Source organism: Diadema antillarum, unplaced genomic scaffold (genome assembly GCF_040938485.1).
Source record: "Diadema antillarum isolate AM-2024a unplaced genomic scaffold, OU_Dant_1.0 scf00000183, whole genome shotgun sequence".
NCBI classification, from domain to species: domain Eukaryota; kingdom Metazoa; phylum Echinodermata; class Echinoidea; order Diadematoida; family Diadematidae; genus Diadema; species Diadema antillarum.
The window spans coordinates 1,123,193-1,143,892 of record NW_027271072.1 but is presented as its reverse complement, the minus strand read 5'-3'; the positions used below and the strand labels follow the sequence as shown (position 1 = coordinate 1,143,892).

Genomic DNA, 20,700 nt, shown 5'->3' with positions numbered 1-20,700 from the left:
ATAGACTGAAAGCTAAACTATGAAACCAGGAACTGTTACATGCAAAAATTGTTGTGAATGAAGGGGGGGGGGGATTACCATTTTCCTAAACCTCGTGACACATCAATGTCTGACAAACACATTAACACATTCATATGGCTCATCTTGAGACACATTTTTCCCAACAACCCCCAATAAACTCTCATTACGACCGCAAGGCATCCCCAATGCTTCCTGTTATTCCAGTGGAGTGGAGATATCAGAGAAATGAGCTAATCATGGCAACGTGATGTGATATTACCAAAATAAAATGCTTTTCTAGACAATAGTGGGATTTACACGGTTGCAAAATAGTGGGATACAAATCTTGAGATTGGCATCTCGCGCCAAACTTGGAGGCTTTTGCCTGTGTGGACGTGTGGAACCAAATCCCAAGAAATCTTGTGATTATTTCAGAATTGTTGCGATGATTTGAGAAATAGCACAATACTACCAGTAAGTCATACCATGGCAAGTGTGTGAACACTGGAGCAAAAAAATATGGAGATTTTACATCCTGTCATTCAAAACATTGAATAGTGCATGAACACATTGGCTAGGGTCACCATTTTGGTAGATTTGGGGCATATGCAGTTTGTTCAACAAATTATCGCGATTGGCAACGAGGGGAATATTTCTGTCTGTCTGGGCATGAGAAATCTTGGTATTTGTATCTCGATCCTCGATCATTTTCCCACTATTTTGTCTGTGTGAATGTGACTACTGAGAAGACAGCTAGCTGTAAAATATGGATATATATGCATGGCTTATCTGGTGACATGACATTTGCTCCTGCGACAATTGCTCCAGTCTCATTTTCTCCAAGGACTTAAGGTTAGGGTTAGGGTTGTGACAGGGTTTTAGGTTTAGTTTGATGTGAGGATTAGGATTAGGGTTAGAGTTCTGCTTGTGGGTAGAATTTCCGTTTGGCTTTATAGCGTGCAGATATTTTATGGGAGCAATTGTCGCAGGAGCAAATGACATGGCACTGGCATATCCAAGGTTAGTGAATTTCATGCAATGTAAGGAATAAATTGTAGTTGACACAAGTGGAATTTGGCTTTCCTGATGAGTGTACAGATAATACAGACCCTCATGCTCCCAAGCAGTTTTGTTTGACAGCAAAATATCAGACACATGTACTAAATGCTTGATTCGGATTAATGGAAATTCATGTTATGTATGTGATGAGTCCTTTAAGGACGTTAATTTCAATTAATTTCCCTTTAGCATCGCCCAGAGCACTTAGCATTACCAGTATCAATGTATGCGACATTGAGCTGTTGTATGTACATTGCATTTTCATCAAATCATTCCAGCATAGTTTTAAAAGGAATTGATTTAATTCATAGATAATGATGAATATGTGATGTTACCTGTACCCTTGTTATATCACATTCTAGCCTAACATTTAAGCCACTGTAGGTCCCATTCACACATACCAAAAATTAACAGATTTCAAACCTGATATTTGCAATGTACAAAAGCTGCACGGTGATGGAAAAAAAAAATAGCTCTTGCAATCAACACTGTGATGCAAAAGTCAGTTCATCTTGATTCTTTTGTTGTTTTTGTTGAAACCCTTGCACTAATTTTCCTCACACAGTGTGTGTGAAAGACATGTAAAAAAAGTCGTGAAAACCTTTTTAATCCAATGATGCAAGGCACCACACTAGGTCTGCACACTACAATGCCCAGGGTCCTGTTCCAGTCATTATTCAGAGATATAAAGTGATTTGCTTGCATCTAAATCATTCCCCCCCCCCCACCCCCCACCCAGCCATTTATGAATAGTGGCAAATAAAATCGATATGCAATTTAAACCAAGTCATGTTTTTACGTCCCATGGTGCAACTTGCCACCCTAGGTCTGCACACCACAGTTCCCAGGTTTACGCTCCAGTCATTGTTCAGAGATTTAAAGTGATTTGCTTGTGTCCGAATGAGGTGGGTTTTTCTGCTTCTTTTTTTTTTTTGACCATTTGTGAACAGTGGCAAATACAATCAATTTTTGCATCACGATGCCAGAAACTGATAACTCTTTGTGTTTAAATAGGCTGTACATGAACCATTATGTGAAATAGGTCACTAGTCTGTTATGATATATTACCGACAAGTCTGTGTAAGAATCTGCCTTCACTGTTTCCATTTAAACCCCTACCTAGCTAGGATCAATGGTGAATGCAAATTATATTCCATTGTGGCATATCTGTGTCAAATTTGCAAGTGCAATGTATGCGTGCACTGCATACAGTAAGACAGCACCACTGTGTCCTGTAGCTTAACCCGGAAAATCATCTCCTGTGTTGACAAAAAGTTCTTCTTCTTCTTCTTCTGCTTGAAATTCATGTTGGGACTGCAATAGCTCACTGCTTTAGAATAATGATATGCCTCCCTTACGTGGTTCAAAAACAGACTGGACTGGATCGTCTCTACCAAGTTAAAGCTGTTATACCAAGTGGAAGATCATTCTAAAATAATTAGTTTTCAAAATTGTTTGGGGAACAGGTTGAAACAGGGTGACAGAGTTTGAACTCTGAAGTTAGCTTTGAATTTGGGGTATTGAGTCACGGCAGAGCCGCCCATTTTTCCGAACGGCTTTCCTATCTCGGCAGTGGAGCGTGTCTCTTCCGGAGAAACCCCACTGGCCGTGCAGCCCAGTGATGGAACATTAACCCAGCATTTATGGCCTCCATAACCCATGGAGGCAGGGACTTCCCTCCTCCCTGCTTTGTTTGCCCAGAAAAACAAGTGGCATTAATGGACCATGGCCGACATAAGTATCAAAGAAAAGGTGGGGGACATTTCCTTTGTGGAGGAAGTAGAGTGGCAGAGCTGAATAGGCATTTTCCATGTTTTGTTGGCCTTGCTGGTCTTTATTGCCCTTGTCCTGTTGTCTGAAACCCTACCATGTGCTTCTTCGGATTACTCTTTTAAGGACATCTAGTAACCACCTTGTATTATCAGCAGAGATAAATGTCCATGCATCTTGATCAAGAAGAGCGCTGTCAGTGTTATGCGCAGGCAATGAAGGGGAACATTCAAACATTGCACCTACTTGCATGTAGCTGAACACCACCCCTCCCCCCACAGCAGGTAGCTATGACACTTACAGACACCGTAATTTGCACCCCTATAAAGCCCTAGAAGTTCACATGTGAACCAGCTATAGTTACCATAGAATGTGGTGACATCAAACAGTCAAGCAATGTGGCTGACCGAAGGTGACTCTCAGTAGAAAGTCACTTTGAGGGTTTGTGCACTTTGATATAAAAGAACTTGTTTAGAATCACTTTTATGAAACAAGTCTCCTGAATGCATTTCCAAATGTGTCTGGAGTAGTCAAGTGTGCAGACATAAAAATCAGTCTCCCCCCCCCCAAAAAAAAAAAAAAAAGTTCATGCCACAGCAGAGTCACAAACTTCATTGCCTGTCAACAAAAGATCCAGCTCTTGATACACTAATATGTAAGGAGCGTACACATACATACTTACATACCATAAAGGAAATGAAAATAATGTCACCTTCTAAATCATTTTTTAGAGGTTGAACTGTTCACTTTTCGAATACGCAACCAAAATCATACAAACTAAAATGTAAGACTGCTCTAGTTGACTAGCCTCATGTAATTTGCAAAATATGTTTTCGAGAACATGATAAACATTAAGTATTAAGATTTACAAAACAAGAGAAAAATCACTCTTTATACCAATAAACACAGGTGGAAACATACAATTTCATTAAAAAAAAGAAAAGTACACATTTCTTTGACTTGTTACCTGCATACCAGTATGGAAAAGGTAATATTCCACCTGCCTTGTGCAGGAGGTGATTCATGAGCTGTTTTGCTAGAAAAAAAAAAATGTGGAATTCCCAGTGTATATTTTCTTGACATTGTTCCCCTAGTGTGACGTCACATATTTCTGCAGTCTTCTTCCCAGTAACATATGGTTTTAACCAAAACTGTAAAAATTCCTGACTTCTGAATGGAAAGTCTAATCTTTCTTCAACCTCAGTGATGTGTTCTACTAATATTTTTGCATACACTGAATCCACAAATATATTTGGGGTAAATTTCCCTTTAACCCATTGAGGATAAGCTGATCTTGCTGTGATGCATGTTTTCCATAGACACCTGCCCAAGTGTGCTGGGAATAGTCTTCAGTGGGTTTAAGGGATGGTATAGTTACAATTCTAAGAGGAATTCAATTTCTATTTTGATGAAAATTGGTTTTGAAATGGCTGAGATATCCAAAACAAAGTAAAACAAAGTGTTCCTAATAAAAGGTGGGTCAACCTTTTATTAGGACATCTTTGTTTTCAGATATCTCAGCCATTTCAAACCCAATTTTCATCAAATAAACTTTGAATTCCTCTTAGGATTATATGCTCTTTCATATTTCATAAGAGTTTTTTTTTTTCATTATCTCACAAAAAAAAAAAATGGAAACCTGAAGCTCCATCTCAACCAAAACTACACCATCCCTTTAGGAAAGCCATCTCAGTGATGATCAGGATGTTGCTTGTGAATACTTGAATTCTTTGTGAGGTAAAACATCACTGATTGCAGTGCTGCTTCAAAGAAGCATTGTCTGACACTGCTTGAAGCTTATGGGAATTCAACACTCTGTCACATGATTTTAAAAAAAGACATGGAAAATTCATACATTTTTTTGATAAATCAGGTTTTTTTGTATCATTTTTTTTTTTAAACACGATGAAGTAGACCTATCGTGCAAGAGAGATTATGGAGAGATTCTATCTTTAGTCTGGGCAAACACACAATCATTGTGCTGGCAACCTACCACCCCCCCCCCCTCCACCTTTTACAGACGTAAAAAGATACCTGTCCCATTCTCTGTCTGTCATGGATGAATAGATGAAATGATTTTAGCATTAAATGATCCATGCACTTGACAAGAGAGGCCCATCTATGCTGCCATTTGTTTGCAAAGCTCATTGCCATGAACTCACTATCCTGCTGTGTCTTTTTTTAAACACGTTTTCTTCATTTTCCACCGTGTAATTTGGGAACCGATTATGAGGGTGCTGCTCTGTTGTTCTCCATGAGAGGAAAGCTTGAAACCCCCATTGTAGAAATAAGTCTTCATTGGACATCGATTATGTGTGTATCTATACACTCCATATCACCCAAGTCGAGCTCACACTTGTCAAAAGCGTGGCTAAGTCGAAAAATTTAGTCCCTGATGGATATAAACAATTGTCTATTCAATTGTTAAAGTCAAAATTCACATAAACCAAAGGATTTTCTCCATTCCCTTGATTACAACTTAAAGGTGCATAGTCCTGGTAGTGTAGAGGGCGCTGTTGATGATACTGCCGATCACCGTTAGCATTGATACGAAGATTACCGAAGTTGAGCTGTCATCAAGAGTAAAGTGCGTAGGTGTTGCTAAGTAATGTTGCCTTCGTTGTCTTCTCTGTGCATCGCGCAGTCTGTAGTAATGCCAGGGTGCGTGCATATGTGCTTCTTATTATGACATCACAAAAGAAGTTTGCTGAAGCTGTCATCCCCCTCAGCCGAATCATGAGCCGAACTGTGATCGGACCACTGACTACAGTGAATCGGACTTCTTCGGACTCAGGGAAGTTGGCCACAGCGTAAGCGCGAAAGAAGAGTCGATAGCGTAGGTCTCTATAGGAAACTTGCGCCGCGCGCCTGCGTACGCGTTTGACTAAAACACTGGGACCATGCACCTTTAAAGGGAAGCAGTCCTGAGATTTTCACTGTACTGATAATTAAGAAGAGTAAAAAATATAAACTTTCACCAATTTATACGCTTGGACATCAAAAATTGTCTCCGTACGCGATTTTTGAAAAATAATTCCTGCAAGCGATCGTGAAAGAGCCGGCAAAAAGATGCTACGTAGTGCATGCCCTACTCACCAAGTTGACAGCCGTGCCTCTAAAACCAATTTAAGTGTTCAAATGATTAGTTGCAATTTCATCATATAATGTGAAAGTTTGTGGTTTTATAATTTCAAACAAAATATTTCAAGCGTAGATATATATAATTTACGAAAAATTAATATTGTAAACATAAATTTATATGTATTTTTAAACCAAATATACCATGAACTTGACATCAAATAGGCACGGTCGTTTTCTAGCTTCCGTCCGTGTTGCATACTTCTTAGCGTAGAAACCACTCTCGCGCGCAAATCCTTACCATACCAATGTATACATACACAGTACACTCGATCGACTCCGTCCAGTCGATTTTGGCATTCAAACCGAAGATAACCTGTGCATGAGAGAGTCGAATTCTTCAAAGAAAATATTGTTTGTATCTCAATATTTCTGTAAGTAGTCAGATAATCGCCTTTCCTCGAAAAAAAAAATATGACGTGAGCCGGGAAGGGTAAACGCAGGGGGTCGTAGGGATATGATTTCGCTCCACTTTGCCGTGCATGTCCAGTCGGCACTGGCAGCAGCTAGCTCAGTGGCACTGTACTGCATGCGCAGTCCAACCCCGGCTGCAGGCCCACGGTAAATTAAACATAGCTAGCCACTTTCCTTACCTCTCTACGCTTTTTTCCCTCGGTTCTCTTCGAAGTCGATGCTCGAGGTATTTCTGTTTTATAACTCATGTGAGCAAATGGTCAGGATTGCATCTGGTTTCAGGAGTTTTCTCGGTTTATAACCGAGGGCCACATCCTGCCGGTCCACGTAAAAACATCGCTTCACAAATTGTCCACGCACAGGTAGGTCACAACACGATTTCGAGATTTTGTAGGCCCTAAGTTTCTTATGTTCGGCATCGTTGTACCGATATTTCCCAGCCACACAGCTCACCTTTCACGATACTTTTGTTGGTCTGGGACGGAAAAAAGGATTTTCCTGGGAAATTTTCTGCACGATTCGAGCAAAACTACTGATGTAAGATAGCCTGACCAGACGACGCTGAATGCGGTCGCCCCTGTAGTGTACTAGCAGGCCTGTGTAGAATCGTTTCTATCTACAAATATGTACACTCTGTACGTACTATAGAACATGCATGAGCGGCGACAGGTAGGGCTGCAGCTGCGCTTGAGACTGGAAAAGTGCGAAGGGCAAACCGCGTATGGGGTGCGTACGCGTATCTACCGTAGATCTATCATCTAGTTGTACCGTCCACACGTGCGAATATAATACACAATACATACACACACACACACAAACACACACACACACACACACACAACGTAGAAACAATGTCAAATACGAGTCGGAGTAGCCACCGACGTCTTCATGCATCCGGGTAAACTAGGGAGCGTACGGATAACGAGCAGAACACGGCTGGGAAGAGTTGTGCATCGACGACGTATGACTCTCCGCCAAGACTTGCTCATTAGCATATTCACCATGCAGAGTCACACTTTTTCAACCAAAATGTACGAGCTTATTTGGTGATTTTAAAGTTTGTTTTTGGTGAAAGTAGTTCATTGGAGGTACCAACAACAACATATTTTTTTAAATTTCGTGAGGACTGTGTCCCTTTAAGTTGCATGGGGTGCTTCAATTTTGAGCGGCAGGAAATAGCTTGGATATATAGCCATGCTATGATCAGGATGCCTAGATGATGATTAGAAGAGCATCATTAAGCAGCCATAATGATTGCACATGAAATATAAAAGTGTGAGACATATCACTTATAGAAATGTAAGGTTTATTGCTCATCTTCCTGGAATAGTTATATTGGTCATAGTTTCATCCATGTACAGTATATCCCCCAAAAAAATACAATCTGATTTCCTCATTGATAACTTTTAATATGATTAAACTGTTTCAATGCTATTTCAGGGTCTAAAAATGTAACATCTTACCTTTATTTTGCAGAAAACCCCATTCAGTTTGGTTAAGTGGTCACAGAAAAATGTGAATCATTTTGAAGCATGTCATGGGTCTATTTCTTCCAAGTTTAGCACTTTGATGCTCTTGTTCTGCATATTATTCATGTGTAAACACAATGGACAGAACTTGGAGGGAAGGGGTTCCTGACATGCTCTACAAAGATCCTCAATTTTCTTTTACCACTGAAGCAAATCGGATGGGGTTTTTTGTGAGATGTGGGTAATAAGCTCTAGTTTCATGTCCTGACATTACATTTAGATTGATTCACTATTTTTAAGTTTATCGTTGCGGAGGGTCCTTTTTTTTTGGGGGGGGGGGGGAATACAGTAGATGTGACAATGTCATAGCCCCCAAAATCTCTCATTTATTTGGACACAAAGTTCACTGAGTTTCCTTTTTGGAAATAATGTTCTTTAAGTCAAATTGATCTTGGTTTGTCATTATGTGACAGTAATGACTTTTGAAACGGGAAGGGTTTTATGGTTGCTTTAATTATCATCAAGTCAGGTAATTTGATATTTTATGCACAGACTTTATGAGATCATTTTGAGTTTATCATGACACCACCTTGTCTAATTTGGATGTAGTTGTGAACTTTCACAAAAGTATGTTGAACTTTGAAATTCCAAGGCGTCTTTATTCTTGTCTAAACCTTCAGTTTCTTTCCTGTCCTTGCTATGAAAAAAAAACCCCAAAACAAACAAACAGTCAGCTTGAATATAGAGTTACATTTCCTTTATTTAAGGAATTTGACTGAACTGATATTTGCACTACATGCATTACTGTATAAAAAAAGAGAAATCTTCACATGCATTTTAATTTCGCGAATTTTGTGAGAGCCAAGATTCGAAAAATTAAGATGCATGCAAAAGTTCTTGTCTAAACTGTATGCATTTAATGCTAGTGGCAATCTGCAAAAAATTCATGCTACAAAAATATCTTGCTTTACAGTATCCTATGTATGCCAAAGGCTCAGGTAAGCTATGTGAGCACTGGCACCCACTCTACTTGTGTCAATGGTCCTTTGAAAACTTGCTCTCATTATTAATCTCCTTTTTTTTTTTTGGGGGGGGGGGTTCTTGGGATGCATAGGTTTAATTCAGCCAACTTCACTTTTTGTAGATATATTCCACATTGAAATTACTGATCGTTAAACTGTTCATTTTTTTTTTTGTGCGTGTGAACTGAACATATGTGACTCTGCACCACAAAACCAACAGAATGGAATTTTAGTTAAGGGCAGATTTTGAAAGAGCAGACTCTTAGTTTTAAAGTGATGTATGACTCAATCCTAATGGACTCCCCTAACTTATCTAAATCATGGAAAGGAAAGCACATACTCTGGAAAAGTGTGAACTGAAAACAGAAGCTCTGAAGTACAGGGTCGATTCAAGCACCTAATCTTTACCAAGCCGTGCTAGCTGCGCGATGAATGGAACAAAAAACAGGATGTAAACCATCGTAGCAAGAACTATGAAGGGATTACCAGATTAAGCTGAAATTGAGCATGCTCTATCAACACATTCTGTCTGTGATTAATGCCAACTTTAAAGGCAGTAGCATTATCCTTCCAAAAGTTATTAGAGTTGAAAGTGCAGAGTGTGCAAAGGATTTTTTTTTTTTTGAAATGAAAAGCCGAGGTCTCTAAAAAGGCATGTCTGATCACACTACTCTACCAAAATGGATTGTAGAAAAACTGCTGAAAACCCACTTTCCCGTTCATTTTATAATCCCAGACTTATGAATAATGTAGAAGAAGAATAGCTCTTTCAGAAAATATGGAAAACTAAAAATTGATGCAGTTGACCCATTTAACCCTTTTTTAGTCCTCACAGTAAATAAAGGGGTGCAACTTTTCTGTTGGTTTTCTGATGCACGGTCACATATTCTTAATTCAGTAATTTGGTAAACTGTCTACGGCAGTATCCAGAACATGAAAATGTCTTTTGCCAGTGAGCATCAGTCAACAACTCATTTAGTGGTAACAATCTGATGAGAATGAACTTACTACTGTACGAGCTGAAATTTTCGCGGTGGTTTTATTTTCGCGAATTTCGCGAATCGCCTTTGAACCGCAAAAATAACAACACGTGAAAATAAGAACGCCTAATAACTAAGTTCCGTTAGACCCTCGCAACCGCGAAATTAACAACACGCGAAAATGTCCTCCAAGTAGCAATACGCAAAAATATCTGTACGTGAAAATTTCAGCTCATACAGTATCTTACTAAGTGAAACACGAAAATGATGATGATGAAATGAACAGGCAACATCTATACCAACTGTGGAAGTGAGAATAGATTTCACCTTCCTTAAATTTTAGTACTACTACAAAGGTTACATTGTAGTGACATTTACATTTCTGCATTTTGCCATTCTCCCTGATTTGTGCACTCTGTACCTGCATAAATAATTTGTTTTCCCTTTTGTCAAACCCATGTTGTTAACTGCACAAGGGTTGTCCACCTGTCTTGATGTGTCTGCCCCATTGCATTTGTTGCTGTGTTTGTTTGTTTGTTTGTGTGTTTGTTTGTTTTTCATTTATCCATTAATCTGCATACAGATTGGCAATCTCACTCCGGAAATTGTCTTGACATTTCATTTTATTTTCATTTGGGTGGCATAAATTGCAATTTGCCAATTTCTATTTGAGGTTGGGTGCTTTTAGTCGATTCTTGGTTTATTTCGAACGTCGAAACACACACCGCGTGATTTCAGAAAACATTTTTCATATGCATGCGTTTAGATTGAATCAATGTCCTGAGACAGTATCATTTTGTAAATGCTGGCTCGCTTTCTACTATGTCAATAAATGTGGTGTACATTTAGTGGGGCCCAGTGGAATTAATGTGACAAAGATCTGCAAGGATATTGGCACAAGCCAAGTTATTGCGAGTATACTGTGTCAGTATGTCATGAAAGCTTTCCATTAACTGTGTGTCGCTTGCAGGTATGTCTGAAATTTCTCTTATATATATATATATTCTATGTTTTTCTAGATTGATTGATTACTTATGATCACTGTAATGGCAAGAAATTGAAGATGCATGTAGCAGTTGTCCCCCCCCCCCCCCCCCCCCCCCATAAAAAAAAAAAAAAAAAAAAAAAAACGGATGGGCCTCTCCAGTGTAAACTACCTTTTACATCATGGAGAGCCCAATCAAATTTCATAGTACAAGGAATGCCAAATGGCTTCAGAATGTATAGACTCTCACCTCTTCAAGTATGCAAAGTATCGGGGGGGGGGGGGAAACATGTTGGTAAAAAGTACCATTGTCCTATTTGGACGAAGCAATTTTTGGATTGAATGGTTAGCAAAAACAGCATTGTGTTTTTACTGTCTGATAAAGGAAAGTGCAACTCGTAGCATTTGAACAGCTGCGAATGAACCTCTTTAGCTTCACACATGACAGAAACCCGCATGTGTGCCATTACCAAGTTCATGGCAATCTGGGTCATGCTTGGTAGCCTCAGTGCTGTTTTTTTTCCCTCTTTTTAAAAAAAATATTTTACCATGAGATATGTATAGCAAATGCACAATGCTAACATTTGCAGAGAACAATGTGGGTTGCCACACTTGTGGGGCTATTCCTCGGAGGCAGGGAAGCAAAAGGACGTTACACTATTGCGGATGGCATGAGACAGAGGATAGACCTGGCAGATAGCCGAAAAAAGGGCAGATAGATGTGGAACTCAAAAAAGGCTGACAGACAAACAAGGAAAATAATGACAAGGTATATAAACAAATGAAAAACGGCTTTGTGTAGCAGTAGCTTGTTCAAGAATAATGAACAGTACGCCAACCCTTCCCACTCATCATCATCAAAATGATCAGAACACCATTCATACTATCTTTTGCAGTCCTGTCACCACATTTACAAGCATCATCATCAGTGGTTATGTCGTTGGCAGCAGCAGCATTACATAATTGGTTGTGATGTTATGGTTATACCATGTTCCCGCTGGCCACGGCAGCAGAGACTCCAACCCCAATCACCTTCTGATCTGGAGATTCTCCCGTCCGAAACCCCTAGCAAACGGGAGACTCCAAGTTGATGTGTGCGAAGCGCGAAGTTCCTAGGATTCTAGATGTTCTCTGGTGCTTTCTTAGGCTTATTTCTTCAACACACGATAGCAATAAGTAAGAAATCCTTTCCACCGGGAGACACAGAGCCAGGGCGGGAGAAAACATCAAATCTCAAGCGGGAGAACGGGAGATTTTGCAAAAATGGGCTTTCGGCGGGAGATCTCCTGTCGAGAACGGGAGAGTTGGAGTCTCTGTGGCAGTCCCATTTCAGGCCACTGTGGACAAAATGGACATGGACATGAGACATTAACACAGCGGGGCGAGATGAGCAAACGTGACATGCCGTGATTGCCATGGATGCCTTGTCAGATTTTTACACTGTCCAAAAATTTGCCACACCAGTCACGGTGCTAATGAGAAACTTAGAAGGCTGTAACAAAACGGGGTGAATGAAGCAAAACCTGACAGCTTGTAATAGGCGTAACAAAACTCTCATGTGCCCTGTAGCTGGACGTAACAAGAAATGTGTACTAGTACTCTAGCCTGACTAGATGCCATGACAGCGGTGCCTGACAGTTAAAATGTTCACTGGAGTGAGGACTGGAATGAATAAGACTAAGATTATGGTGGGGGCAAAAAAGGGACAGTGGATCTCCTATCCAGGCGATCTGAGTTTCGGGCAAACGGGCTGCCGTGGCCGCCGGGAACATGGCATAAATGTAGCATAACCCATGTGATAATCGATAATACAACCTGTAACTGGTATAGTACGCCGGGGATCCAGTGTACACCCCCTGGTTCCCCTGGCATATATGCAGGAAGTGCAATACATTACAAAGATCATTGTGAGGAGTAATCATTATTGGAACATGAGGGGGTTGGTGCTTTCAGAGATTGTTTATGTTGTAAAAAGAGCGCATTGTCGGTCGAACACTAGCATGTTCCTTTTAACGACATTACAAAAGAACAAAAGAAATGACAAAGATGGCACAAGTATGTTGCTTACTTCTACTGGTATGGTAATATATATGACCTAGGATAATTAGAAGTTGATAGATGTATTTCAGGTTGGGAGTGGGGGGGGGGGGGGGGGTGTCAGTATGAAGAACATACCCAGAAAGTGACTAGAGGTATATCTAAAATCCACTTGTTGCCACAAGTGTGGCTGGAACTGGTTGGTACCAGTTAGGGCAGATCTGTACAAGAAAACATTCTCATTATGTTTCTTGGTTAATATGACAGCTATCAAGTCTTGTACCTGCATATTGTTGCTTTTCTGGGTAGCTGAAGTCATTATTTATCTAAGTTAATAGCCCAAAACTTGTGTCAGGAACCTGCAAATATACCAGATAGACCAAATATTTCATTTGGAATATCTATCTATACTGGTTTAGCGTGGGAATAAATACAAGGCATATCACATACTTCTGGAAATATGCGAGTCGTATATATATATATCGTCGCTTGGGCGACAAGACCTCGTATCTACAAAATGTCAAATGTTCAGGAGAGCCAAAAACAAGGCGGCCAAAGCACTGTGGTGAACGGGATAGCCTTTCCTTTGATATGCCGTGGTGGCTTCATTTTTGGAGTTAGACAGTTGGGATTTGGACAGGACAACACTTAACCCATTATTTGACCATTAATCCAAAAAAGTCATTTTCACAAAAATTGCAGATACAAGGTCTTGTCACCCCTGCGACGATATATTAGTTTCTGCCAAAGAGGGAAATTGAATGCAAACATCAGTGTTCCTTTCCACAGCAAGCTCCTTTCCAAGAAAGCGAATAACCGTGTCCTGCAGAACGTATGTGCCGAGACCGTGTCTCATTGCAAGAATGTCACACGAAAGTCATTGAATTGGCCAATGAACCTACCATTTATCGGTATCCCCTTTCGAAAGAAAAGGATAGTTGAATCACAATACACAGAAAACAACAACTTGTGGTTTTAAAAGTGAATGGATGTTTGCCGGGGGGGGGGGGGGGGGGGGGGGGGGTGGGAATATGAATATTCTACAAGCTAGTGGAGACTGTGCTGTAAATAGACAGGGTAGTTTCATGTCTTCCAAAAACCAGAAATAAGAACGATTATGATCTGATTTGAGAAAAAAGGAGAGAGAGTGGAAAAAAAGAGAGACAGTAATAGCAGCTGAAATTGAATTGTCACTTGATACTTCTTTCCTACCTGGGTATTATCTGTAGTATCACAAACAAACGAGTAGCTAGAAAGATAGATTTACTACGCAGCCCTTAGATTTCACCCTGAGGCAGTGAATGTTGTGGTCCCTGGGAAAAGACACCACGCTCACTGACTCATACAATGATCTCCTTGCGATTTCTTTACTGACACATGAGAGAGCACATCTGCTCATGGGTTGCCCGGGTTTTTTTTTTTAGCTGATGAAGTTGGTCTTATTCCTGTAAATTCAATCTCACTGTAATTAATCTCTCTTGGGAGTTCATGTGCATGTTTTTGCATCGCCATAAATGTGCATGTGTATAGATGAAATTGCAACAGTGGTAGGAATGTTGTCATCTGCCATGTGCACTAGATTCTGCATGACCCGCCGCGTGTTACTAGCGAACACTTGGGTGTTTTGGCGACGCTGAGTGAGAGAACAAAAAATTAATCTCTCTCAGAAAACATCTTCTCTTACATCCAGCTTCTACCAGCCATTCCCAAGAGTCTTGCGAATATAGCAGAGCCAGTGTAATGAAAGAGAGCACTTGTGCCGCAATGACTCTTCTTTTTGACCTTTTTTTTTGCCATGGTGTAAACCCCCTGCATGCCACATTATTCTGAGACAGCAACGTAGTCATGCCATGGGAAAACATTGTCTTTTGAATCTGTGTTACTTTTGTAGATTTTTGTTACCCTGGACATGTAATGAGCAAAGTTGTAGAAAAAATGCCAAGCTCTGCTTTGATGTAAATTGTAGACAAATCATTTTCTTTGAAATGACCTGTAGCTACATTATTGAAGAGGCATGACTTTTGCATGCAAAACAGTGACAGAAACTTAGAATTTACTCGCAAATCTAGTAGGCAACACTGCTTGATAGGCAATCACCACATAGAATGCATTGCTACATCTGACAGGAAGGGAATTGCGAGAAATGTGTTCATTGTACCATGGCATTTGGCGATTTATTGATCGGTTTTGGCGGGTTTGTGCGTTTGAACAGAATATGCGAACTTGGCATGCCCTCGACTGAGTCGAGCGTGCGAACGTGGCACATAAAGAGTTAATGCTTTAATGTGGCTCCCACTAGGGAACCAATAGCAGCACCTGATAGATTCTAAATTTGACAGTCATGTGTCTGAATCACTAACTCATTCAATTAAAATGCTTTAAACAAAAAAAAACAAAAACCAATGAGACAAGATTCAACCCCAAGCTGTATAAAAGAAATGCAGATATGAATCTGAATTGCCAACTCGTTCAGGTGAAACCATCGACGAATCAATCAAAGCGAGACAAGATATTAAGAATTCAACCCCAAAGTGTAATTAAATCAAAAGAATAGGAGATCGAAAGAGCAGTGAGAGGGAAAAAAAATGAGAAAGAGGAAGAAGCAGAAAATAAACAGAGAGAGGGCTTCTGCTGCAGCATTATTAGCATTAACCACTGAATAGTAGCCTTCGCTCACTGTTGAAGAAATATTGAATGTTGGTCTAGATGGTGTTTTCTCTAATCTTTGCTTCAGTGGAAAGTGACGTTGAGGAAAAGGAGGTCAGTGAAGAGGGTGAAGACATGAGGGAGGACCGGATGGGGGATGGGATGGGATGGGATGGGGAGGGAGTCTTGTAGCATTTTGCAGCAGTCACTAAATCGCAGCTGTCTCTCACCGTGGAATAAATATTGACTACACGCAAGTGTGATGCAAATATAGGCTCATTGTCCATGGTTTTAAGGCTCCCTTGCCTTCTTCCTACACTACCTGCTTGCTCCGAGTGTTCCTCTGGCCCAAAAGTTGGTTTTAGAAGGAAAAGAACAAAGATCAAAGATTTAATGAGGAAAGCAACAACAGGCTATACAAAACATTTATCCTATGTTTAGTGCTTGCAAAGATATTTGTTCTTAGGACTTCAAACATATTTTCAAACATCCTCAGAGAAAATATACCGCTGTTACCTTGACAGATGCTTACCACATTTTGTTGAATCATTTCTTTTTTTTCCTTCATACAGGTCATGAAAATGTGCATTTCCTGCATATGAGTTACAAATAGGAGTGTAACCTTTTTCTGGAATGTTGAAAGCTATTTTGAAAGGAGAATTCAGGCATAGAAGTATTGACTAGTCACATATTAGTGGCAATGTCAGAGAGGATAAGTCCAATATTCTTAACATTTCATTTGTCCCTGAAGGCTGATTTGTTTGGGTTTTTTTTTTTTGTGGGTTTTTGTTTTTTGTTGTTGCATCTTTAATTTTTCATCCCAATGATTTCAAATATCATCAGAAGACTCACACTTTTTGAACTAATGTCATTAGGCCACACTGCCTCACTGAGTTATGACTTGAGAAATAAGTGGCATTCCTCTTGATTATCAAATGAGTCATTATCATGATTTTGACAGCAAAATTGCCAGATTGATTAGAATTAAGAATAATGCAAATCATATAGGTATATACATGTATATATATATATATATTTTTTTTTTTTTTTTTTTTTGGCCACAACATGCAAGGCAGAGATGAACCCACAAGTGATGAGTTTTCCCTTTAAAACCATAAGACCTCTGAAATCTGCTGATGAAGTTGCTCATGTTGAGGTCGCATGTAAAGTCAGTGAATGGAACTCCCACACAAAAACCATTATGCCTGTTTCAGTATAAACCGATAATGGCAACATACAGACATGCATTCTTCTTTGCGAATTCCTGATAGAAAGATAAAAACATGCTCTAATGAGTGCACTTTAAAAAAGCAAATTTTGGGAATGTGGGAGTGGCACAGATGTTATACGTATGATGAATGTACCTTTTTCATATTCTCCTTCTTTAACAGACACACTCATTTTAATTTAAGCCAAACTTTAACAATGGAAAGAATGAATTAGCTTGACAGAAGTGTGATATTTACTTTGCCAATGTGATCAGCCTCCTCCCATTTCTGCTTTCAAGGTGCCTTTAACATCTAAACATGTCAACTGAAATGCAGTTTTCCAAGTCATTCCACTCGAGTGCACAAAACTACAGGGCCGAGGCTTTTTTGTCTACCTGCAATTTGCACTCCCCATCCCTTGGCAAGGATGCAAGGATTGGTTTCGCCTATTGTTGCGTTAGCAGTTTGGCACGGAGTCAAAACTTGGCCCATGTTTGTGAAGAGGAGAGTTAAAGAGAGTGAGAAGAAAAAGTGACGTTCAGCCAAACATCCCAACCAACCTTTCTTGGGAGATGTGTATGAATAGATGCAAGGTTGAAACCGAGAAAATACCATTGTCAGATCCCTCTTGATACAATAAACTGAATTGAGCAGTGACAGCAGGTGACTGTATTCTAAAGCTTGCAGGGAAAAAAAGGGGACTGAATGTCTCTCTTATGGATCGGATTAAAGAGCTGAGTTCTATCTGAGATCTTTCCATGTCTCATTCTTCAAACAATTCTTTGGCAAGAAGAAGGCATACATGCCAAACTCTGTACTTCCGACTGCACAAAGCCTTCGTTCGATGTTATCGGGCACATGTATAGTCTGTATGAGCAAGTCGTTGGAAAATGGCCAGCACAACCGGTTTTGAGAACAAGCTTTGCGGAAAAAGGAAATGGGGTGAAGAAAGTTATCTCCTTTACGAATGTTATGGCCTTACATATTAGATATGATGCTTTGTATCTATATGAAAGTGAATCCATAATTACTTGAGGCACATTATGTCCTTATAGCTAATTGGTAGTTATCAACTTTAGCAGTAAAACAAGGAGCTGCAACACATGCCTTGCCATAATGATATAAGTATAACCATTTTTATGCCTCCGCCATGAAGTGTTGCTGGAGACATTACGTTTTGAGGTTGTCCGTCCTCCATCCGTCCGTCCTTCCGTCCGTAATCGCTTTTGTGGACAGCGTAACTAAAAAATTGTTTGATGTATCCTCATGAAACTTGGCATGTATATGTACAGGTGGGCGAAGTTGTGCCTATAAGCTTTTGGGTGCCCATGCTCAAGGTCAAAGGTCAAGGTCAAATGCTCAATATTGCACTACTTCTGCCATATCTACGCAATGCCGAAGGTATTTTCTTGAAACTTAGTGTATACATCTGCTACCAAATAAATATTCTCCAGAGATTTTTGGGTCATGAGGTCAAAGGTCAAAGGTCAAGTAAAAATGTTCAAATTTCTTTTTTTTTCCTCCATATCTCGCAAATGGTTCAAGTCATCTTCATGAAACTTGGTACATATGCATTGATGTACTGACTAGCAGTGATTATCTAGGGAATTTGGGAGGTCAGGGATCAAAGGTCAAGGTCAACTCCTCAAAAATTCACTATTTTCCCTCATATTTATGCAATGCCTGCAGGATTTCTTAATATTTACATATATTACCCAATAGAGATTCTCTGGGAAGTTTCTTGCCCAAAGGTCAAAGGTCAAAGGGTCAAAGCTTAAGTGAAAGTGCTAAATTTCACTTCTTCCTCCATATCTCAAAAGTGACTCAAGGTATCATCATGAAACTTAGTACATATTCATGCATGTTCTACTTGACAGTGATTCTCTTGGGAATTTGAGGGTCATAGGTCAAGAGTTAAAGGCCAGACTGAAATGCAAAAATTTTATTATTTAACACTGAAATTGTACACTCTTCCATACCTTGAAAATTACTCAATGCATAAACTTATAAAAAGTCAAGTAAGAAATTCTCAAATCCCCAAATACATGTACCTGCACTCTTAGACAATAATAGCAAACCTAGTTCAAGGAAAGCAAACATTCAACACATCTGTGACAAACCTGTCATTTTTCAATATCTTGCCAAATATGTATGAAACTGTCATCACACACTGTCAAAACATTGTACTATAGACCTACATGTATTAGGAGAACCATGCATTATGGCAGAGGCATACCAGTCGCCATAGCAACATTTCTAGTTGTTAAATATGAAACATCATATCTATTCTCTATGGGCGACTATTTCTTTTTTCCTTTAATTTTAAAGACTTTTGTGTTGTTTTGCCCATGATATATATGTTTTTTATCATGGCTACTACTAAAACACTGAATAATCAGTGCTTATGTGTGTCGATGTAGGGCAACTTGTCAATTGGTTGCAATAACTGTTTTTGTTGCTTCTTTTTAGGGGTACGGGTACCCTTAACATGGATTCATTCGATGACTTACCTGATAAAGGCATTGTAAAGAAAGTAAAATGTAGCATCTTGCTTTGAATGGTATATTCCATGGGTTTTATTTCGTTACAACAAAGTAAAAATCCAGGTCCCGAAATTCTTATCATCAAAGTCCATGGTGCAAAATTCCCTTTGGTTATAACGAAATTCGATTTAACAAAAGAAAATTGCTCATCCCAAGGACTTCATTAGAATGGAAGTCGCCAGTATCACTCTTATTCTTTCTCCATCTCATTAACTCTATCTCTGTGTTCTCTCTTGTTCTGCTTTGTCAACCTATGCACCCACATCCAGACTTCCCAGTGGTTGTCAGTACCTGTTTGAGGCCCATGATGCCCGTCACATGATGTACTGGGTGTGTCGCCTGGATGCTGCCGCTGCTGCGGCGTCGACGGGGCTGATGCTGCTACCAACCCAGTCCCACAGGGGAAGTGCCTCCACTGCCGCCTCCGTGCGTCCCCAGCGACCGGCCACCATCACCACGGCACCGCCGGAGGAGAACGGATCCCCGTCGAAGACGCAGCGGCTGCGGAACTTCATCAAGGGGGGTATGTCGGTGCTGCGCAAGTAGGGCCCTGCAGCATTCAGGAGTAACTGGAATGAGAGGTTGCAAGCATAATTGCTCTTACTGCTGACTTTAAAGGTTGTATTTCCCTTTTGCAACTGTCACAAAATTTGGCATAGTTGAAGAATAGTGTCTCCTAACATCGTGTATGAAATCTTATGGTAATACACCTTTAGAGTTTTTAAAAAGGAAATGAAAACTATAAACTCCAATGTAACTCGAGAATATTCTCCCCCTTTGTACGGAAAATAACAGATCGGGGGTCCAAATTAATTCACTGGAAAGCTATGGTATTATTTCGCCCGCCAACGTAAAGATGTTTTCTAGTTGTATGATTCTGAGAAAAGGTCTGAATTTACCTACCACTGCAGTATGCCAGCTCATGCAAGGAATCTAATTTGAAGGTTGGCAAAAGGGACACACAAGCTCTAGGTTTGATGAAAAGAGAAATTCATTATATGAGCCTCTGCTTATGATTCATACCAGATAATTTATATGTTATATTCCAATCAAACATTCCACAAGTTGTTTTTAACACTATTTTTTTATGCATTTGGTGGCTCTTCTGTTTATGCTTTGATAATTCTTTCCACCTGTTTTGTGTTTGTTTTATCATATTTGTAAAGATATGTCATTGCCTCTGAGATCATATTGTCTATTTAAGAAAAAGAAAAATATATTGAATGAATGTATATTAGTGTTTTGAAGGACATACAGGTACGATGCATTACCATGTTAATGCAAATAAGTATCTAAACATTGTATGTGCCCTGTAGCATTGATAACATTTCAGCACCTAAGCGTATACAATACAGTCAAACTCGGATACCTCGAATTCGTCGGGACTGAAGAAAATGGTTCGACGTACGCGAATTTCGAGGTACGCGTA

At 39.8% G+C, this 20,700-nt stretch overlaps 1 protein-coding gene across 1 annotated transcript in view; it reads left to right on the top strand.

The window, feature by feature from the left end:
• LOC139723228 (uncharacterized) overlaps positions 1 to 19,997 on the top strand; it is a 78,234-nt gene extending 58,237 nt beyond the window's left edge. The window contains exon 14 of the mRNA XM_071634488.1: positions 19,541 to 19,997. Coding sequence (XP_071490589.1) covers positions 19,541 to 19,817 — 277 coding nt within the window. The 3' untranslated portion in view covers positions 19,818 to 19,997. The remainder of the gene's footprint in view (positions 1 to 19,540) is intronic.
• The last annotated feature ends 703 nt before the right edge of the window (positions 19,998 to 20,700 follow it).